General features: G+C 33.8%; 1 protein-coding gene across 1 annotated transcript in view; it reads right to left on the bottom strand.

The window, feature by feature from the left end:
• LOC150097490 (cell adhesion molecule Dscam1-like) overlaps positions 1-24770 on the bottom strand; it is a 231674-nt gene that overhangs the window by 202016 nt on the left and 4888 nt on the right. The window contains exon 2 of the mRNA XM_090407226.1: positions 22969-23292. Coding sequence (XP_090263352.1) covers positions 22969-23292 — 324 coding nt within the window. The remainder of the gene's footprint in view (positions 1-22968; positions 23293-24770) is intronic.

A 24770-nucleotide genomic window follows, 5' to 3' on the forward strand; every position in this document is an offset into this window, starting at 1 on the left:
GTGACAGTGACTCCGACTCTAATCTTCAGCTCTGTGATTTTTTATGAGGGTATTTGTGAAAGTTTCGACTTTTAAATGGCAGTCATTAGAGGATGGATTTATTCACGTCCTACAAACGTGTCTAAGTTCAAAGAATTCTCCGTGTGTGTGTGTGTGTGTGTGTGTGTGTGTGTGTGTGTGTGTGTGTGTGTGTGTGTGTGTGTGTGTGTGTGTGTGTGTATTTTTAAATTGCACGCCATCCAAATGACGGCCATCATCATTACAAACGGCATGGATGAAAGAAAAAAAAATAGCCCAAAAAAACATTCCGGACCAAAACGAAAAAAAAAAAAAATCGTAACGTATGTCTTTGTTTTGAAGTTATCAAACTTAATGTGACATGAGTCTGGCAATAAGTTGAAAGTAGTGGACTCTTTAATTACTTCAAGAACATTTTCAATTTACATAAAATATTTTCTTTTTCTGTAATGTGTGAACTTTGTAGTTTTGGGATTCGGTAAAGTACCCGAGCTAAAATCGCTTTAATGTCATCGTTCTGCGACAAACATAAAAGAAACCCCATATTCTTGATTCGGCAAACTTGGCAGCACATCAGGAATGGGCGCGCGTGATTCCATTGGTTTGTGACTAGGTTGCCATGGTCACCGGGAAAACACGCTACACGTTTGTTTTGATGATATGCCAATTTAGGTAGAACAGACTCTTGCTCTCTCTCTCTCTCATTCTCTCTTTGTGCCAATGAACATTATTACAACATTAGTGGAAAGTGAATCATCAAGGCTTATACTACAGGAAATACTTTTTACTCTCGTCATTCGGAGGTTAAACTAATAATATGAAACTTAAATAGAGATATTCCTGATTACTCTTGGCAAAAAAAAGACTAAAGATATAAAAGTCAGGAAAAATAAGTGAAAGGATACATAGAGTTAGAATAGTAAAAATGAATGAATAAAACATTAGCTGATATAAAATATGTTATAAATGCAAATATAAGCCTCTTGCCTGACCAGTTCTAATCACAAATAAAAAAATCCGGTTAAAAATAAATAAAACATAAATATAAGTAAATAAATAAAACGAAATTTTTGTGTAATAAATGACTACTCAATGAACATCAAATGAATAATAAATATATATATACAATATTTATACGCTCATGAGCCAAAACATCATGAACACCTACCTCTTAGCGCTTTGGGCCTCCTTTGACTTGCACCCACCCTTAGCACTGACTCCACTGAAGATCTTGGAATGTACCCTTAGGTATTCTGGATCAACCAGATAGAATAATGTCCAGAGGTCAGCTACCGAGCGAGGCACAGGCGGCAATCGCCAGTTGCAAAGTTCTACGTGATCCCATAAATGCTCGATGCGATTCAAATCAGAATAATTGGGCAATCAGGGTAGCATTCCGAATGCTTGGGTATGCTCTTCGAATCATGCTTTGCCAATTCAAGTCTTTGGTCGTTGTCTTGCTAGAAGAGTTCCCATCCATCGGTCTGAATTGTCACGATTTACGTTGTCTGAAACAATCCCCACGTACGAATTAGGGGTTAAGGTGTATTCAGTGGGGATGAGAGGATTCAGTGATGTCCGTGAGCAATGCTCCATTCCAGGATACTTCCAGCAACCTGTTTTCAGCCTGATTTTCGGACACCTGTGCATTACAGTAGGCCGGCAAAATGTTGGACAGTCATAAATAATGTTTTGACTCATGAATGTATATTTGGTAGGTGGTAACATTAAACTGGGTTCTTCTTTTAGTATTTGTATAAAAACTTCATATTTTAGTTTCACCAATGGTTGTTCACATGTGCGGATACCGTAGCGTTAAGCTAACAATTAAATGTACTTTTTAATGACTTACAAGAACTCATGGATCAACTTTGTTTTCGTATGGTTTTTATTCTATACTTAGTTCGATAAAATCGGATTATAGTACATGATTAATGGGATATTATCAAATAAATAAAATTAAACATTAACAAGGGAATGCATTTGAGTGGAGAAGCAGTTTTATAGTTTAGTCGGGAAATGTATGGATATAAAAGTCGGTACAAAATTCAGTAAGTTTTCTGATGTCCCCTATTAGTAAACTTAAATGAAACTAGATTGCCACTTACAAAGAATAAATTGCTTGAAAATAAAATATGAAATGTAGATATCAGAAGATTACATACCCTGTAATTACCCTTGTGAATTTATGGCCTGCAGAATTGCTCCGCTATATTATAGTCGTACTTTCAGCCAGCGGGCAGTAATTTGCTGTTGATCGCTTCGCACGCAGACTGGTACGCTTACCTGTCTCGTTTAATGGATAACTGAAGTGAACTTCTTTTTTTTACACGGAATAAAGGTCACACTTTCTATATGCACGTAAAGTTTCACAGAAGTATTTGAAAAATTGATTTTTTATTTCTTTTCGGATTGAAAAATAAAATATATAACTTCAACAACCTGTCGTGTGTGAGTATTAGTAGAAATGCAAGAAGCAACTACTGAATTCCTGTGTGAAAGACAGATTTTTACGAAGCCGGGACTTTAATCAAACATAACAGAACCCTGCACTGACTGAAAGACGGCACTTAAGAACACTGTCCCGAATACGAAAGCAGTGCTTAAAGGGTTCAATGAATTTCTATGTGAATTCATGATTACGGTAACGAGAGTTCAAAAAAAAAAGTTATTCTAATTTTGTGGAGATTGTACTTGTAGCATGTTTACATGTGGGGATAAAAGAAATCCAAGAAAAGAAATCTGTTCTTAAGAAGACACTTTGGTATTATATAAAGTAAGAACAGAAGAAAAATGGCATTTTTTCACAAAAAATAAATATGATTCAAATAGAAATTAAACAAGATTCTAGGCAGAACCCTGGTTAGAAATCAGAATTTGGGATTGATGACGTAGCACTCTTAGAGGATGGCGTCCTTGCTTATGTCACCGAAAGTTGGGTGACATGAACAAAAAGTTAAGTTCCCCTGATGCATCCATTAGGTGATACCTACTTGATATGATTTGCCAAATGTGCTCTCATCAGCATCCTTGTGGTCATCACATATATTGAATGAAGATAGCAGGCAGAAGAATGGAATCCTGTAGAAGTTCAACATGTAGTTTCAAAGTTTAAAAAAAAAAAAAAAGGAAAGAACTACTTAGTCTTACGTAATATGCGATCAAGGAGACAATTTGCAACCCAATTGAAAACTCGAAAGACAGGCCATATGATGGAAGCGTAAATATTTTCCAGACATTGCTGCTATATTTAACCAAATACCCTACAGATATTGAGCAATCTCTAGTTTTTCCAGACTTTATCATAGGCGCTTGTTTATATCACCTAGACTGGGTGACATAATCGAGAAATTTAAGTGCATCGAGGTTATTAGATGCTTCTTTTAGCTTTCGGGTCTTTAGTAGTATCTTCAAAATAACTGCAAAATGATGCTTGAATTTTGAAAATCTCAAAGGTGAAATGATGAAACGCTTTACGAAGTATGTTGAAAGAAAATTGTTGCACCTTCACACACCTCGAAGAAGTATGGACTTTGGCCTATACTCTGCTGAGTTGAGAGTGAGGATCTTTAGATTCAGACTCAGAGCTATCTTTTAATAAGTAGCTACATGTATAAGCAAGCTGCCTTTGATATTTTTTATGCTTGTTAATAGCCATAAACAGAAAAAATCCTTCAGATTTTCCAATCGTTAATTACATCAGTTAATTAAAAGTGACATGAACTTTTTGTTCACGTCACCCAACTTTCGGTGACATAAGAAAGGACGCCATCCTCTAAGAGTGCTACGTCATCAATCCCAAATTGTGATTTCTAACCAGGGTTAATAATATTTTCATAAGGCACTCATTATTTGCAGTTACAAAGAATTTCACAAAAGAATTGAACAAAGAATTTCTTATCTGATCTCCGATGATAATTTAATGCTTCAATTGTCAATTTTAGCACGAACCAGTAAAATTCTCATGATTACGTTCAAATCTCATGCAAACAATTCAGTAAATGAACTAATTCGTTTTACTCAAGTGAAAGACAAAATGGACCTCTTCCTGACGGGGGGGGGAGTATAAAAACCAGATATAATAATTGACACATTCGAATATTCCAATGAATGGTTTTCAAACGTTTTTAAATAGACGCCCCCGTTTTTTGTAAAAAAAACTCTTGCCTCTCATTAAAAAAGAAGTTAGTTATGGCTCCTACACTTTTCATAAAGAATTTAGACCTATAGTTTACTTAACATGTATTTTATTCTAGTAAAACTATGATGTTTGTACATTTTTTTTATTTTATGGTGCACAGTTATACTTCAAACCAAACTAAAAGTAAAATAGCATAAATAGATATTTATTCTAAAAATTATAAGTTTTACATTTCTAACTGATTATATTAATAATAAAAATATTTAATAATATGACTGGGCATTTTTTTTTCAAAATGCGGAGTATTCTCAATGCTGTATTGATAAGTGAATGGAATAGCGAGTACATGCGAAGTTGTCCTCAAAAAAATAAATGATATTGACAACTGCTTCTCCCCCAGAAAGGAGCTCACGTTTTTCTTATGGGTGCGCTATACAGTTGTAAAAATGACTGCTCTATATCAAGACAAGAATGTGAGTTCTCTTCATAATTTCTCAAGTATCAGGATTTTTTTTAAAAAAAGCGGTTCTTGCTGTGAAATGAAAATTTTACAGACTGGTTTGGATCGCCTTTCAATATTGAAGCACAGAGAGAATAATTCATGAAATAAATAACTGATATGTTTTGCTCTCGTCAACGAATTTAAGCCCTCATCGAAATACAAAAATACTTTTATTTGATGTAAACGATAGTTTTGATAAAAATTAGCACTTTGAATTCATTCTGTTCTTCAAGAATCTTGTCTTCTCATCTGAAATCTCTACAAACCACTGTTCTCTTACGTGTATCAGTGTCAAGTTTATAATAAGGAACGCCACATACAAAAAAGTTTGAATATTATGAGATATTTGCTTCCTGACTGTCTATAGAAGCAAAGTAAAAACAATATCATCGTTCATAATCTCCAGTGTTCATTGCTTTCCTACTTAGCTAACATACTCAAATATTCTCAGAAGAAATGAAGCACATGCCCAGCGATAACTGAAAGAAGACCGTTACGTGCGGACTCAGATTAGAAAAGACGAGTTTTGATCTTGGGAAAGAGCCAGGAGCTTTCGTGATCGGAGACAATCGAAGATGAAAATACCAAAGTCGTTCACTCTCATAAAACTGCATGCGAAGAGAATATCTCCTTCTTTCACGGAGAACAAGAAATGTCTTCCAGAACATTCGAAGAAAAACACATACTTCGTTGAAAATTACGATTTTTGAGTGCAGAGCTGATGGCACGTTATCACCGATTATCTTAAATTTAGCAGCTGTAAATAATGATAGGAAACAGCGCACCCAAAGACAACCAGAAGAATGTAAAACTTACCTTGACTTATCCCTGAGCATTACGCTGTCTTTTTATTCTGGGAATAAGGCATAGGACAATAAAGAAATAAAATGACTCGTTAAAACAAAAATGTCTTCAACGGCAGTGGGCGTGGTCGTTCAAAGCACGCTCGTTCTGACTTTAAATGTATGCTTCAATGTCTATCATATCCAGAAACATCTCTTATACATCATTTTCAGAAAAGCAGTCTTAGTACTTCGGTCACGTTGTGTTCAATGCCTCATAGATTGAAATGGCATCTTTGTCAACGCAAATTTCAATCTTGGGATCGAAATTTCAATCTTGGGATAGAACAATCAATATTATTGTTCATCATTGAATTTTCTCTTCACCGTGATTATTTTCTTTGATATGACTAAACATTTAATATTGATTCTCTGTTCATGTGATTATCAGTTATATGTATTTTCTGCATATTTTTTGTTATGGAAGTGACGTGTGCAGAAAAGGAAGTTATGTGTATTAAAGTTTCATTTGAAGAGTAATAACAGAATCAATAATAAGAATAATTAATTTCAGAATGTATAAAACAATTAAATTATTCATAATTTAGGTTCATTAAGTTTAAATTAATTAGTCTTAATAATGTTTGTTTGTTTTTAATGAAATGCTGCTTTTTCAAAACTCATGAGCAATTAAAAGTGGTCAGCAGATCTCCAATAACAGAGGAGTGCAGTAACTTGACACACTAAAACGGAGGTTAGCTAGCTGCTCTGATAATTTTACAGACTGGGAAAAGTGTCGACCAAGATGATCAGATATGATACATAATCTTAAGCCTTGGCTGTCGAAACCATACTTTTAGGATAAGGTGATGAATCTTATGCCTAAATATGCGTATGTCATTATTTGTAAAATTCATCTGTTCCTGGCCAGTATGCTTAGCTGGGAACGAAAAACCAGACTTCGAAAAAGTCATATGACCGTATATGAAGCCAACTAAATCTCCTTCATTTTAATAACTTTAGAAATGTTCTTTGTTTCCTAGATATGATTCAAACCTGGGTCTTTCCAGCCAAAGCATTTCGTCGAAACCGACTGAGCTACCTTGTATGCTAGAATCTATAATTGCCTCTTTTATATCCATGATTTTCATTCCTTGATTTTCATTTTTGTATGTTTTGTGTGATTTACCTTTACAGAGTATAAAAATGCTACTCTTTAAATGACTATTTTAAAATTCTTTTAATCAGAGATGTCCCAAGAGTGATTGCTGCCAAATGGGAAATAATAATTTGTCTCAATCCCTACAGGTATATTATAACATATAGTATGAGGATCGTTAGCCGCTCTGGGATTAATCACAAATCAATACTATGTTTGTAAAACTCGTTAAAAGTTTAACATAATGTTCTTCATGGGAAATAAAGACAAAGACTAAAATGGGAAACAAAAATGTAGTCTTAACTTACTACTACAAGTTGCGCGATAAATCAGACGCTCTCTGTGGTACCTTTACTTTGAAGCTACGTTTACTGTTAGTTTAGTAACTCTCAGTCCCTTCAGTGGATGTTCTAGACAGCCATCATTGATCTTTGACCTAGGTACGAGAATGCGCCAATCGATCTCAGCTAGATAGCCTACTTTCCAAATACACTTCGAATTAAGTCAACATACTTAGTTGTCTCTATAGTATTATTCTAAATTAACAATTGGAAAAGCGTGGACTGCTACCACCAAATAATTAAACACCATAATAATTTTTATATAATTAGACGTGAAGTACATTCTGAAACACTCTGGATGAAAATGAAAACAGTTTAAGCTGTGTGAAAATTTCTATAAACTCAAAAAAAAAAAAAAAATAACACAAATTAGAGAAGAGAAATAGAATACCAAGCTCACTTTTGAACCTGAAGCATTACGTGTCTTTGTATGATTTTTAAAACACAGAAGTCCGTTTTAAATGTATGATATAACTCAAATGTGTTGTTTGAAAGGTGTTGGGAAAGTACATAATTCGTTTCATTTTGATATAATAATGTGCATAATATTTTGTCGCATGTATATCTGGCTATATGGGCGAGTGTGTAGTAGTAAATAACATCAGTTACTGTGTTTTCCTCCGACTTAATTTTTCACTAAAAATTTCAAAGTTATGTATGTTTTGCCAACCACTCCACAGTTTTACACATAAGGACACCATATATGGTTGAGGGGAAGGCTAGTGAGCTGCGGCCTGAAAAGCTTGAGAAGCTCTTCTCTAGAGTCTAATGATGTAGGGGTAGGTGGATCAGTTTGTCTTGCAGCACCTTTTAAAAAGTGCTACAGGTGGTTAAATCGGTTATGATCCTGTGATTTCGTCAACCGTTCAAAACGGATGTTATCTATCATATTCATATAACAGCGGTCCAGCTATATGGTGTATCATCATCCTGGAAGTCTCCTTCTGAGAAGAGGTACGGCTAATCGGAAAGCGGGTGATCTATAAAGTGACAATAGGACGCACTAATCACACCCTGATTAATTCGCAACAAGGATCTACCATGATATCATCTGCTAGAAATGGTGGAATAATTCTTAATCACTCCACTGACTTATTGAAAAGTGACTTATTCTCACCCTTCAGTCACCTTCACCATCAATCCCCTTCTTTATGGTCTCGTTGACAAGAATTAGATTCGTCTGGTTGTCATCATTATTTGCACATTTTAACCGTTGCACGAGCATGAACGATGGAGTTCATGCGAGATAAAGACTCCCAATAATCACATGCCTTTTGCAACCTCCACGTTATTGTCATAATTTCGTATGATTAAGATTATGAACTCAATACATTGTTATTCATAATGCATGTGTTCTAGGGTCAGTGTTTCTGCTTGCGGGAGGAACACCCATAAGTTTCTGGGATAGAAATCCATAATACAAGAGAATGTCTAACTCGTCTTCAGTTGAAAAATTATTATAACCATTCCTTTCATCTTAGATGCGATTCTATCCCAGATATTTGCAAAGTGATTGTGCAGATTGGCTTCACGAAAGTGTAGTACACAATCACATCAATATAAAACAAAATAAAGCATATATAATTCGAAATAGATAAAATAATGAAATAAATAAAGAACAGCTTAAACATTTTCAAGTGCCTTTGGATTTTTGGCTCATCGAAAATGTCGAAGACCAAGAATTATATCGTGATGACAATAAATCTATTCAAGTGAGAAAAATCAGTTGTTTTCGATTGTACACAAAATAGATTCGTGTTTAATTTGTATTTTTCTACAGTTTTAAATCTTCAGCGAAATGTAAACACTACTGTTATAATGATGTGTTAATTATATTTCCATAAGACGGGTAACTGATCATAATGAGAGAATGAAAGTAGTGGTAGCCATAGGTAAAGAGTAATGATGTCTTTAATACTCTTTGCGCCAAGGGAGTGTCAATGCTGAACCTAGAAGAACAACTTTTAAATGGCATGTAAATTACCCAGATTAACAAAGTACAGAGAAAATGATTCAAGCAGAAAATGAACATTCAAAAATATAGTAACTCTCATTACATTAAAATGGGCTGTTGCTGTCATTTGGATCATTTTGGACCTAATGGTATTGTTGAACACGTGTTGTGGCGGTCTCGCGTTCGTCATAACTGAATTGCAGGTTCAAGCAATTGAATAAGTTGTAGGTGCGATTTACATTTATATGGTCAGAGTTTAGCATTATTTCTGTGGACTCTAGTATCTTTCATTCAATGGTCGCTATGGCATCTGCGAGATCTCTGATGCGTCCCATTTAACTTGATGTCGACTGAGGCTCTGGATTTCCCATAAGCAATGTTTCTAAGGTGCCTCTCCATATGCTATTGTGTGGATTTTTCTGTCAGCAGTAGGAGACATTGCAAACATACAAAAGCAGTAAATCCTAGTACTTCGGCAGCAGTGTTTTGGTTTTTACTGGTCGAAGCAAGGATCGTTGTTCGGTTAGAAGTGTGAATGTGGTTCGAATTTTGTTTTCTAGAGAATTTTCACTAACTGGTAAATTAGCTGATGTAGTGGAGATAAACAGAATTTCTTATTTCGTTATTAGCAAGCTCATGGCGTATTTATGGATGGAATAAAAGTCTGGTAATAGCCATTTATCTGGAGTATAACGAGAAGAAATTTCAATTCTTTGCGGGATTAAACTCTTAATGTTGATATGATTATTAATTTGTGAGATCAATAATTATAGATTGAGCATCTATATAATTATATAATTTCTTATATTTCTTATATAGGGTGTCCCAAAATTCAGGCAAGAAGTAATTTTGATAGAAAACACAGGTTTTTAATTAAAAATTGTAATTTCTTAATGATTCATAAAGTATACAGTATAGGGTTATGCATGGAATAGCATATCGGATAAATGGTCTCCACGGCTTTGCTGGCACATATGCATTCTTTTGTCGAAATTTTCCATGACCGTTTTGCATAAATGTGACTGAATTTCGTTGATACAGCGCTCAATTTCCACCTTCAAGGCGTGGGTGGTCGTGGGCTTGTTGGCATAAACCTTAGACTTCAAAAAACCCCAAAGAAAAAAGTCCAACGGCGTTAAGTTACATGATCTGTCTTGTTGAAACCACATGTCGTCCACATCCATATCTTGCAATTTAGGCACAAAAAACTGGATTATCATGTCGCGATAGCGAGCACCATTAACTGTTATTGCCTTACCAGCCGCAATTTCGAAGAAGAATAGACCGATGATGCCTCCAGCCCAAAATCCGTACCAAACAGTGACACGTTGTGGATGCATTTGTTTCTCAACAATCACTAGTGGATTTTCTGAACCCCAAATGCGACAATTTTGTCGTTACACAAAACAATATTGCTCAACAATGAAAATGCATTGTTCTTTCGTGTAGCGCTCCATTTTTAATAACATCTACCGAAAACTTAACGAAAACCAACAAAAAATTCACGCTGTCTTTTTTTTCTTGTTGGCAACACTTTACCGCACAAATGGCGCTAAATTTAAATCTTGCGTGAATTTTGGGACACCCTGTATATATATCAATCTCTACAATGACCGACAATCACACCCATTTGATATTAATCTCTGCTTTGTAGCAACCAGTGATCTACTAATTTTATATAAACAGAAGAGTAACCATCTAGAGCTGACGAAATGTTCTTTAAAGTTAGATATTTATATTTCATTGCATACTAATAAACAAACTTTTACAAATACAAAATTTTATTAGAATACTCAACATCCAATGCTATTCAAAACTAGGTTGTGCTCCTATTTCTTACTCCGGAAATATGGATGAAATTTCTCTCTAAGTTTTATTTTGTAGCCAGAAATATTTAGTTTCATCTTAGGAAGCTTTCCTGGTTCTACCGGATTTTTCGGTAAAAGGTCAGGAATGCTATTTATCAAAAAACAAATGCAACGCTTCTTCTTAGTGCAAGAAAATCGAAAACGCATTATCTTGTATGCTAAGTGATTATTCAAACATTCCATTAACTGAAATAGCATATCACAGCAAGGTTTCATTAATCCCCTTCAAGTTCATCCTGTTTGTTTTCAAGTTATTTTACCATGCGCAGCGTATTCCAGAAGTAAAGTGATCCAATTTACAATTATAAATCATAAACGTGTACTGGATCGGCTATCTAGGTCATCTAATTTAAAATACGATCGTTTATTTTAAGGCAACGATGCTCAGAATAAAAAGGGAAAAAAAAGAAAAAGGATTCTGTAGCAAATTCTTTTTAATGTCAAGCTTTATGGAGGGCACAATCATGGTGTAGATGTAATTAGGACAATAATTAGTGAAAGACTTCATTGTAAACTGAAGTATTTTTATTTATTGAAAGTTAGCTGCAAGCGCCTATGGCTATTCTAAATCCGGATTGAAGACAAATATCTTTCTCTTCTTCCCTATATTTTTTCATAATTTCTTCCAATTAATTTATTAAGTGTTTTTTCATCTTCTTCCAGTTTATCAGAATACAAATTCTAGTTTATTTTCTGTTTTACTTCCTCGATCAAAAAAATAAGAAATCACTTTCATTTTTATTATTTAATTTTGCGTTCCTCCTTCATTCAGTTTTTAGTTTATTTCCTTTTATTCTTTTTCACTATTCTTTTCTATAAGAAACCTATGCGTTTTGTTCTGTATTTTGCACCTCATCCATGATATTCTCACTATAAACATAACTTTGTTTTCAACTGTCAGCCGTCCATGTTTTTTACTTATTATGCAGTAAGGTAGTTTCATTTCTTTTCAATGCGTGTTTCTTATAATCACATGACAAAGAGTGAATTCGTATTTTTTGGTTTTCTAGCATATTTCTAGCATCGATATTTGGAATAAGTTTTCAACTTCCTGGAAGTCCATAAGTGTTCGTATTGCACAACAACATGCTTTCATGACTTTTTTTTTTGCATTTCTAATATTCATTTCATGGAATGTTTCGTGAATATATAAACAAATACAAAAGTTTTCAAAGATTTGATTGCTTGCAGTTTTTCGCACTCAATGCGACAAACTTTGCCGAACATAAAACTCTCTCTCGATATTCGGCAGTTTTATTTTTAAAACATCTACCGAAAACTTAACGAAAACAAACAAAAAAAAAAAAACTATTCAACATGTGAATTCTCTAGTGATTGCTTAGAATCTTCTTTATAGTACTCAAAGAAGTTGAAAAAAAAAGTAAGAAGAAAAAAGATAAGAACCAACAAAGATTTCTTTGATTCAAAGGAAGACTATCGATCTTTGAATTAATCAGACAGCGAATTCTGCAAAAGCGACTACTAAACGTGTTTTCATAGCAAATAGTTTCAATTTTTTTACTGGTTCTACCTACGATCTTTGCTTTGTAAAATGCGAATTTATCTGATTTTGAAAGAAATAAAAAAAATAAATTAATAGCTTTAAATCAGAAACATGCATTTAATCAGTAATATCACTAAAATTCCGAATTTTTATAATTGAAAAAGGAGATTTTGTCTTCGATGGATAAAATAATCTGGAAGCTTTCCTTTTCGACTGTTTAGTGACTTAAATATTCTCCAAAATATCAATAATTACAAAAATATTCAGAGAATCTGATCTTTCGGCAGTGATTTTCAACATCTGCAGAGCTTCGTCATAAAAGCAATACGAAAAAAAAAAAAACTATTCAACATGTGAATTCTCTAGTGATTGCTTAGAATTAGAATCGTCTTAGAGTACTCAAAGAAGTTGAAAAAAAGTACGAAAAAAAAAAAGATAAGAACCAACAAACTATTTTTCAGTATATAGAGAGAATCAAGCCTTATAACAAATTTCATTAAAATATGTCTATCCGTAAATTAATTAATATTCTGTAGGAAAGGAAGGGAAAAAAAAAACGAATTTAATTGATACACGAACATTTTGTGAACTGTACCTAAAAGTCTTCGGTGACATGCCGAAACTGATAATTAGTTTCTCTGGTTAGTCGCATCTGACATTGCTCATCCGTTTTATGGAACAGACATATTTCATAAAACGGTTGAGAATTTTCTTTGATCAAATTGGTAAACGAAGGATAAAATTGCCTCAATGTGTAAGCATTGAATTGTTCAGGAATAATACATACCCTTCGTGTTGTTTTCAGGCTTTACAGCCAAAGGAGAAACAGCTCCAGACGACCATTAAACCTCAATCAAGAAACTTCACAGTTGAGATGATGCACTCAAATATACGGAGTTTCCCGTGCATTCACCATAAACACACTTGCCCAACAGATCGGAAAAGAGTATAGTGTGATTTGCTCTCAATATGATGGTCTTACAAACTACTCACGGTAGTCTGTACACTTTTCCAGTCTGTATTACTGATTACTATGACACAGATGTTTGACTTATGCGACGTTGCCCTTCCTGGGTCTTCTAGGAAAGGATTTTTTCCTAAACATTTCTGGGTCTTTTAGCAAGTTACTCGGCTCGCATGTTTCAATCAAAAAAGAAAAAAATTGTTTGCGAAGTCTAAAATAACACCGACATACTGTAAGTCACGTGTGTCGATAGAAATATACTATGAATATGTTTCTTTATAAACTGGGAGCAGCTGAATACTTATTTCAACGTAACGTATCACGCAAGAGAGAGAGAGAGAGAACGAGGCAAACAGTTGGTCCTGATAGTTGATGCACGCTTCTAGGATATCACACGTTTGATGGCATTCACGTGACGCTATTTCTATGATCATACGGGCTTAAATCTGTTATTTTGCTTGGTAAACTATTCTCAAAGGTTTTTGGTGCGGTAGATGATGGAGGTCTCATTCCAAATTTCCATCACCTGGTCTGATACAAGTCGCTGGTGTACTTTTCAAGATCTTCAACCATCATCAGAAACAATACACTGTTCTCTTCAAAAGGCTTCTCCAAATCACAACAATTTCAGCTTAAACTCGGTTGGAAAAATACTAAATATACAACAGTTATCTCTGTCTTTAAAATGAGTCTCTATAATAACTGAAGATTATTAGGAATTTTGATTTATCCGATTATGCACGTTTCTGCTATTGATCAGTAGTCCTTAAATGTGCTCTAGATGCAATTCATCTTCCATAACATTTGCTTTCGCTGAGAAAGATGAATTGTTTGCGATCAGTCAGAACATATTTGCTAGTATCCCGTTTATTCAGGTTCTTTCTATATTATTTTTGGATTAAGCGAACACTTTGCAACTCTATACAAATCCCTCATATATTCTCTGTTCTAGTTCATCTATCCGTAGAGATAAATAAATAACCTGTCAATTATTCGTCTTATTTATCTCTTTGATTTTTTTAGCTAGAATTCTTGCTCGTGGAGTTATTTCCTTGTTTCTCTAGAATACGAATACCTTGTATAAATTAAACTTTGTCTTCTTTGATGTTTATGTGCACGCTCCAAACAGATACGATCTCTCTCTCTCTCTCTCTCTCTCTCTCTCTTTCTCTCTTGAGTTCGAGATTACCGCCCGCTCCTGAGCTTGTAGTTAGCATTTATAGCCACAGTGATATGAAAGAAATCCAGTTATGCATATTTAATTGGTGTGGTTAGAGATTTCTGCGAAATCGTCAATTTTTATTTTATTTTTTAATGCACATTTTAAAGCTCCTCCATTCACAGTATTTGTAACCAATCCGTTAAAGCATAATAAGATTCTCTACTACGAGCTACAAATTCTGCACCAGCGTATGAATAAAGATCAGAGTATACCACTCGACCCTTTTACAAAAATGTGAAAACTGTGGCAGAAAAATTATTAAATAAATATACGCTAATATGAATGTTATAAATATTCATATTCGTACATGAGTATATTTGTTATGAAAATTAAATTTAATAATCTATGTTTATGTATTTATTATCGAAATAAGAATAGCTTTATTAAGTAAATTAATTTTAGTAAATGAAAATTTATCACATTACTTTTTAGTTTGATTATTTGTCAATTTGTATATTTTTGAGTTATCATTTCGAATTAATGAAAATATCTAAGCGTAATTTCTAAAAGATAATTTATAAACAGAATTGACAGTTACTAAATGTGTACACACGCACACACACACACACACACACACACACACACACACACACACACACACACACACACCGGCCACTGAATCAGAAACCTTTATGCAGATATACATAAACGTCACTTACGCAGCGTATATACAAAATACTTAGTCACTAGCATCACCACGTCTTCTAGGCAACTATTTAAGAATTCTGCTGGTCAGTAATCGTCAACAGCGTTGATCACAATGCGAAAAACAAAAGGATCGTTCTGAGTTCGATAAACGGGTTATAGTGGGTGACCGCCTGGCGGAAACCACGATTTTGAAAACAGAGGAACTGATTGGTTTCTTAAAATTTGAGATATCCGGAGTGTTCATTCAGTGGAAGAATAACCTATATTTCTTATATAGGGGGCGTAATTGTGGTGCTAAGGCAGTCTGTCAGGAACGATATCGCCGTCTACTGAGAAAGCTCGTACGGACAAACAGCACTTCCGTGAGTGCAGCAATTGACCAAAGCAGTGAATGAAATCTGTTCCATACCTATATCTAACGGAAGTATTCACAGGGAATTGAAGAGGATTGGTATTGGCAGTTACATGCTTATACGGAAAACACTGATTTCTGCAAAGTCCATGTACAATGGGTAGTGTCAGAAACACCGTGACTAGACACTGGAAGACTGAAAAAAATCATATGGTCCGACGAGTCACGGTACATCTTATTCCGTAAAGACAGTATGGAGAGAATTTGGCGGGAGACCTATAAGCATTGAACCCAATTTGCTATGTGAACAAAACTCGAGACTGTAGACTGAAAGGGTCCCCTAATAGTGCCGGAAGGTCGTGTGTCCTCCAAAGAATATCTGAACATTGTTGCCGATCAAGTGCATCCTGCAATGTTGACTTTTTATCCAGCTAGTGACGGTTGTTTCATGGGCGACAATGCTACTGTCCATCGCGCAAGAATTGTTCAGCAGTGGTTCAGCGAGGGTGAGACCTGGCCACCGCAAAGCTCGAATCTGAACCACATCTAATATGGGACATATTAGAAAAAGAGATCCCTGGAGCAAAATCCTCTTCCGTCAAATCAAATCTGACCCAGTTAGAAGACTATCTGGTGAACGTCTAATATGTTTAGACGTATATTCAGTCAAGCATATTGTGGAAGCTATGCAAAACCGCATATGTGCTGTATATCGGTAAAAGAGATCCAACACGGTATTAAATAAAGTTGCTAATTCAGCGGCCGGTATGTGTAACAAAATGAAAAATTGAATAACACTGACCGCGAAAAAAAAACTTATAATTCAAAAAATAAAAAAGGGAAATGGTACAAAAGTGTACAAATGACACCTCCCATTTGTAGTTAAAATTTTTTCTATATCAATAAAATCCAACAAAGTATATTTAGATTTCCTTTAATAATTATAAATATATAAAGTAATAAATCCCATAATTCCCTTTTAATTCCTGTAATGAAGTAGATTGAACCTTTTTTGGCTTAACTTTTGGAAATTTATTATTATTCGGTAGTCGTCATTAGCAGTTGAATTCCCATCCCCGATGTTTTGGATAACGGAAGTTTACATACGATTGCTGAATTTTGTCTTTGTAACCCAAATGATATCACTTTCTAGAATGATATACGTTCCGACTGTCGTTTTTCTGTGTTGCGTGGCTAAAATGTAAGTTTACTGGTGAAAAATTTTACTTTACGAATAAAAATAAATTTAAGAAAATACTGTATATTCCAAACGTTTAAGAAACTAAATACAAAAGCGAAAAGAAGTAGTACCTGTGTGCTGTGCAAGGAGGTTCACAAGAAAAATCAATTATTCACATTAATTTGCTTTATGATAGAGTGAAATAAATGTGATGAACTTTATTTTTTCTTTTATTCTATTCTACATCTTGAATTTTTGTGGTCTTTGCTTCAATCACGCATACGGAAAGAATCAACCCCGCGTGCCTTTTGAAGTAGATAGCGCGTGTGCTTTCTGACTAGAGAGAGAGAGAGAGAGAGAGAGAGAGAGATGAATAATTTTTATGATAATCAAGAAATTGATAAACATGTTATATATTAATACTAGGGTACGCTGAAGGTAGATAATCTACTAACCATTTTCTAAAGGTTTGCAGGAAGACTGAAGTCTCCAATATGAAAGATAGTAAGCCTCGCAACAATGATTAAATTCAGGTACCACTCAACTAGAACAAACTAATTTTTAGTTTTATTAAACTATGTAAATCAACAGTTTCAGTGGCATTTACATCGTTTTAATGATGTTTTCAGAATTTGAAATTGAACATCGTGTAGCGTTTACCAAATACCTGCTTATGAAATGAATTTTGTGTTATTAATATTATAAAGATTATTTTGCTTCCGATTTTTTTTCTCTTGAAAAACATAAATTATTTATCTCAATAACGAATAAAATAGATTAAAAATCGAAAGAAGAAATTGCATTCAGTCCAAAATACTGACTAGAGCTATTGAAAATCTGAAGTATCCACTTAAACCAGTGGCATGGAGTAAGGAAGTAGGTAGGCTATTTAGAATTTAATCGGGCATCCTTAGGAAATGAACAAATTAGCAAAATACGTTGCCACTTAAATATATTTTATCTTTAAGAAAGACGTTACTTTTATTTTCATCATCCGGAGGCCAAAAAGTAAGAGAAGTATTGATTTTAGGAGAGTACACGAACGGCAGCGAAATAAAGACCGTAACGAAGTTCTTAAAACTACTGAAAACTGCCCTGATTGCAAGTAATTGCAAAGAAGAGGGAACAGGAATAAAAATAACGAAATGAGGAACATTTACCGAGCCAACACTCTAAAATGCACAGAGTAAAAATGTTTTCCGTTTTTGTAAGCTCGTCCCTATCTTATAATACGTCTGCAATGAAGAATTCTTAGCCATTATGTTATGTATAATATTCTGCTACGTTCAATGACATTTCCGAAGTGGGTGATTTTTCTTTCTCCTGAATTCATTTCATTCGTACGATATAAAGAAATACAATTACTAAGCAGCGAATTCTTTTCTTTATTTATTAAAATTTCTTAGATGCAAAAGAAGAGAATAAAGAAATATCTTCAGCTGTGAAAAAAAAAAATTCAATCCAAGAGAGTCTGATCAAGAACGTCTGCGAATATATATTTAATGTTATCGCGTGATACTTTCCTAGAAAAAATTCTACGAGTACAGGCGAGAGGATTTTTAGTAAAGTTTTTAATAAACTGGTTGGGAACCTTTAGAAACGGAACTGAAGCGAAGAAGGCAAGTTACTTGGAACTGTTTTTTTTTTTTTTTTCATTTATATGCTGATGGAAAATTTATTGCACTAAAACAAAAGAAAGCAATAAGCTGAGAAAAAGAAATCTTTATTGGTGTAAGTCTATATTAACAAAAGAGAAAAAGAAAAGAATATCAGCTTCCAATTCCCGTGTAAAAATTGTATAAAAGACTGCTTAGTCTTGTTTCTAATATTCAAATGATTTACATCGTAATAATTATAATTGCTTCAGAGAGTATGTATTGTTTTAAATTCACCAAACGAACAAAGCTAAGTACGGACATTAAGCTACAAACATATTATTTGCAACACTATAAATTAGAATAATATTACTGCATTGTTTACTGAACTTAATACCAGAAACAAAAAAAAAAATTCTCCTAGAACAATTAGGAAGACTAATTGTTCAAATATTAGCATTAAACACGCAATCTATAACAATTTGCCCTTTTAGTGTATACACTAAAAGGGCAAATTGTTTAGATTGCGTGTTTAATGCTAATATTTGAACAATTAGTCTTCCTAATTGTTCTATTTGCCCTTTTAGTGTATATAATATATACCGTATGTATATATATATATATATACATATATATATATATATATATAATCTATATAATATATACTATATATTATATACTATATCATATAATAACAGAACAACGTCATGTCTTAACTCTGCTATTAAAATACTTAAAGATAAGTATATCGTTTTTAATGTAGTAAAATTAAAAATATGTAAATGATTTTACGACTGCTACACTCTTCTCTTTAAGTGACCAAAATATTAAAATGTGTTTGTTTTGTTTTGAAATAAGTAAAAGTAATTTTAAGTTATTTTTGTTTAATGTCTTAAATTTCAGAAACATTTATTATGTTGGAAATCATGCACTTAGTCCTATTAGAGCCCATATTCGTATCTTTCATAGTTTGTCATAGTCAAACTTTATTTTCATAAAATTAATGCTGTATAAGGGCAGAGTTCGCTCTCTTAAATGCGTATATTTTATGGCGGATTGCTGTTTCCTGCAGGAAAAAGCTTTGTGTTTCCTCCATATGAGACCGGGTTAACCACTGTTAGTTGAAAATCACCTGTAGCCCATCCTGGTGTCATAGATGGGATTCGAACCCAGTTTTTTTTTTTTTTCAAGTAAATTGACCTTTGCACTTACTGTGCTGCGAACATCGTAACGGTGCTGATTTTTATGTATTAGAGAACGATATATCCCATAAATGATTGATTTATCTGTCTCACTGTAGTCTTAAAATACGCTCAGATCAATAAACAAAGTAACCTTCATTTCTTCCTTGGACTATATTTTTATGCATTAAGGTCAATGATATTCTACAGCCTTATTTGGTTCTTCTCTGAATTTAATTTAACTTCCATTGTCTGATGTATTTCGTTTCTGAGTGCTTAACTTGTTTAGTTATATTTTCTTATTCAAAGTGTTTGCACTATTTGACGCATAACTTCTACATTGTCATGGCAAAAGAATTCAGTAGACATTAGCATTGCGAAACGTACTTTATTTTATTTTAAAATCAAAATTGCTGGTATTATTCTTACACGGCAGCCTAATTTATCCTTTGTTGAATACTGCAAAAGTTCAACATTCTTAAAAAAGTATTATTTTTTCCAAAAATATTGTCGTGTACAAAAGTCTACTAGACAAACTAATTTGAGTTATTTCCATAGCGAACCTATTTTGTTTTCCTTGATGAGAGAAACATTTCTCTAAACCTTTTGTTTGCTGTTTTAAGTCACCATGAGAATGTAATTTTTTTGAAATTTCTTATTTCAAATAAGGATTTACTATTTGGTTGTAATTACCGACTTGCGGAGTTGGTTGGCTGAGTAGAGAGCACTCCCACTCTCCGATCAAAACAGAGTCGGTTCGAATCGAAATACGGGCGTGCATATTTGTGAACGTTTAGGTAGTAGATGCCTTCCATTGCCTCGTATGTGTGTGTGTCTGTGACTGGCGTACCTAAAAATATGCAACAGATACAATTGAGTTTATGAAGAAAATGCATGACGCATGTTAAATGTGTGCGTCCACAGTCCAGTTAATTTGTTTGCAAGAAGGAAAAATTGTGCAGTTTCTAAATGAGACCGAATAGCATACGAGGGTGGTCTAAAACGTTCTCGGCCTCGATCATAGATGGCATCACTATCGGCAAGAATTTTTTTCTACGTTGGTACATCTGTAATAAGCATCCATGCGAAATTGCAAGCCATTCTATCGAGTAGTTTGTTTTATACAGCAGTGTGATGCAAAAAGTGTTGTCTGTATCCCTTTAAATGGATAAAATTGAGTCCTGTTAAATAATTCTTTGTAAAAGAAGGTTTAACGCCAAACGAATTTTATTTGAAGTTCATAAAAGTGTATGGGCACTCTTCTCCTTTGTTTTCGACAATTAACAAACTGGCTGCCGAGTTTAAACGTGACCGTATCAGCCTTGAAGATAATCCACGTGAAGGACGTCCAAAAAGTGTAACAACACCAGAAATCATTGATCAAGTGCACGATATGGTACGATATGGTACCATATCGTACCATATCGTGCACGATATGGTACTAGATGACCGGCGAGTAAAATTGCGTGAAATTGTTGAGACTATAGGCATTTCAAAAGAACGTGTAAGATATATTTTTCATGAAGAATTGCATATGAAAAAGCTTTGCGCAAGATGAGTGCCGCACTTGCTCACAGTAGATCAAAAACGCACTCGCATGAAGATCTTGAAGCGTTTTAACAAGAATAAAACTGATTTTTTGCGTCGATTTATTACTATGGATGAGACGTGGATTCACCATTACACACCAGAACACAAACAGCAGTCAAACCAGTGGACAAAAGCTGGTTGCTAAGCGCCAAAGAAGACATAGTCGCTTCCATCAGTAGGAAAGGTCATTACATCGATGTTTTGGGATGCTAAAGGCATTTTGTTTATTAATTATCTTGAAAAGGGTAAAACAATAACTGGGGGATATCATTCCGTTCTTTTAACCAGACTAGACGAAAAATTCGTAATACAAGACCACCCGGTTTGCAGAAGAAAAAAATCATCTTTTATCAGGAAGATGCACCTGCCCACAAAGGTGTTTTGGCAATGAGGAAATTAAGGGAGCTGCATTATAAATTGTTCGAACATCCGCCCTATTCCCCAGATTTGGCTCCCTGTGACTTTCATCTCTTCGTTTTTATCTTACGTTTTTATTCAAGAGATGACTGCAGCTGTAGAGTGGTATTTTGCAGATCTTACTGGATACCACTACAAGGACGGGATAATGGCGGTGTAGCATCGCTAGAATAAATGTATTAGTCTTAAGGGAGATAATGTTGAAAATTAAAAATAACTTTGAAAATCTAAATTCGTTTTTTCATTCTTAGGCCGAGAACTTTTCAGACCACCCTCGTATATTACTACGACCCAGAATCGTCATCATCATCATATGTTCACTGGACATCCACAGATGTCATATAATCACGACATCTGATCGTGATCAAATGTCGTAATCATACGACATCTAATCATCATGTAGCCCTGTTGCATACTTTTCTGCAGGCTTCAACTCTCTGAAGACAGAGTTGAAGCGTCCTAAATATCACACGATATACTACTACTATTATTACTTTTACTATTACTTAACGTTTCATGCGACTTATTCACTGTAATATTATTATATTTATGTAACAGCATGTGATTCTTCATTCTTCAAATAATATATGCGACCAATATTCACGCCTATAAAATAATAGCAACAAAAATAATGAGTGAAAGTTATAAGATTAGTTGAAAATCTGTTTTTGAGATTTTCTGAGCAACAGACTTTTGTTACTCATGTGACTCATATTGCTGATTTTGTGGTCGTGAGAAGTTACGTATAAGTTCAAACACAAGACAGTCGCAAACGTAGCAGATGAATCTCATCGCCCGGTGTGACCCTAGCGCACTTACTGAAGGCCTGAAGTGGCTTGAAAATAAGTTCCATGTTTGGGCTCTACAGTAGGGTTTCCGGATTTGGAAAAAATAAACTCTTATTCCCTGCCGTAGTGTGTACTATAGATTTACAATCTTTTGTGGGCGGAGTAACATATAAAGCAAAAAGACTGTGCTACCCTAACAAAACCGTGACTACGGAATAGTACGGAATAGTCACGGTGTTCTTATGCTATTCTATATGGAAATCAGATGCAGTCGCGGAGAAACGGCTGGCTAAGAGGGAGAGAGAGAGAGAGAGAGAGAGAGAGAGAGAGAGAGAGAGAGCAAGACATGATAGAAATGTTCTCAGAAAATATTGACTTCCTCTCATCGGAGGCAAAAACTTGAGAATATGATTTCTGAGTAGTCAGTAGTTGATATACAAAATGCAACCAAATTTCTCTTCCTGAAATCTTAAACTCCGCAGTAACGGTACAAGAATTAAATAAAAGGTAAACTATTAGAAAATCTATAGAGTAATACTGTATATTGCAATATTATATTACAGTGACAGTTTTTGTCATGTTTTGAATTGAATGTCTTTCATTAGGAATGCTGGGTATACGTTTTCATGATATATAAAAAGTATTTATTTTTTCGTGCTATTTTAATAACTTTGTATTTATTACTGTGGATAATTATTACTGTTAATTCCTTCTTAAAACAGTTAACATTTTAAAGAAGAAAAAAAAAACGTTTTTCCATACCTGCTTTTACATCTACGTCTCTGCTTCTTATTCTTCCTATGGAATTTCTTGCTGTGCATCTGTAGATTGAACTGTGAATATCCTGTCGCATTCTATCTGAACTAAACGGGAAAAGGGCGAGAGATCCATCATGCTGAATCTGACGAACGCCAGGAACACTAAGCACCGGAGTTCCATCTTTCCTTTGCCAGTTTATTGTTGGCTCTGGATGTCCCCGTGCACTGCACGGGATTACAACTCCTGTGCTGTTAGAGAATTCAACTCTTGCAGGAGGCTCGTGGAGGAAAGTCGGTCCTACTAATAGTTTGGAAGGAGGCGAAGTAACTACAAAAATTAAAAACAAATTTTATTTATTTTCTAATCGGAAAAAAAAAAAAGATTTGCTTAAAACCATGCCAATGTCTAACGTTAAACTGCATATTTATTATTATTATTATTATTATTATTATTATTATTATTATTATTATTATTATTATTATTATTATTATTAAATAATTGTAGTATATGTTTAAAGCGATTTTTAAATTTTTCATTAGGCGTTTTAATTTTATAACATAACCATAAAATGAATCAATATCTGTTAACTGCATTTTCATTGATTATTAAATACTGTATTCTATTTTTACTTGAAATTTTTGAAACTTAAAAAAAGTAAAGGATTTAAAAGTTAATTATATATATATATATAAGTTTATCATTTTAAAGATTATTTTAAAATGAAAATTATCTTTGAATTATAATGAAATATCTTTAAAATTAATTCAATTAGTTGAAATACCTTTTTATTATTTTCTTATTTCGAAAAGACCATTTTAGTTATGCCAACTAGTGCTTACTGAAAAATGAGATGTATTATATTTTTTAATAAAAAAAAGTCCTTTTTAGGACTTCCAGGGTAACGAATGGCAATGCTGTAGCCAATGAAGTTTTAACTGAGGCTCGGCTATTGCGTTACTCAGCCATGACTAGAGCTTTTAGCTCAATAACACCCCATCCACACAGATTTTCTTCATTCAGATGACGGGATAAAGAGTCAAGGATTCAGTCCATCTCCCAGTTCTTTTAAGAACTAGTGCTTACATTTTTGGTTTATTCTGATTTCAAATATTTCAAAATTTATTTAGCGACACTTATTCCAGTATTATATTATATACCGGAAACTTTAATATGAGGTTTTCTGTAAAATTATCTAGAGTGGAATTTTGGTTTTGTTAGTTATTTTACAGGTTAGTAGCAGTGGTTTCTAAAAGCTTCATACTTCTTGTAAGGATTTATGTTACCTATTATCAGTGCCAAACAGAATATTGAAGATTTATAATATCGCAAAATATATCTTTTTGGTTAAGTTTCAAGAAGCCAAAATCCTCAAAGAAAAATTTCAAAATTGGAATGTTAAATACAAAATATTAAAACATGTAAATGAAAACGTTCTTTGCATTTTCTTTCTAATTCGTCCAGAAGTATCCAATTTGGATAATGATTACAAAATAAAGCCAAATATATTCAGCAGAGATATTATTTTAATAAAATTTTAATTAACAGAAATTTATTGTTGTTGACAATAAATGTAAAGTGAAATATCTACGTTATACTTGATTCATGTAGAAGATTCTGAAACAGAAAGCTGCATAAACACTAGCATGCAAATCAGTAATTTACTGGCTATAAATAACAGGCTTAAGAATTAATTATTAACACACCGACGTTTTGCTACCTCCATCTAGCATTATCAGAGATACTTCAAAAATACACATTCAATGAAGACACAAAAAGATGACCTGAATAAGAAGGATAGTCACGTG

This window comes from Typopeltis vanoorti, chromosome 17 (genome assembly GCF_054136105.1).
Source record: "Typopeltis vanoorti isolate ZY-2024b chromosome 17, IOZ_Tvanoo_1.0, whole genome shotgun sequence".
Taxonomy (NCBI): Eukaryota; Metazoa; Arthropoda; class Arachnida; order Uropygi; family Thelyphonidae; genus Typopeltis; species Typopeltis vanoorti.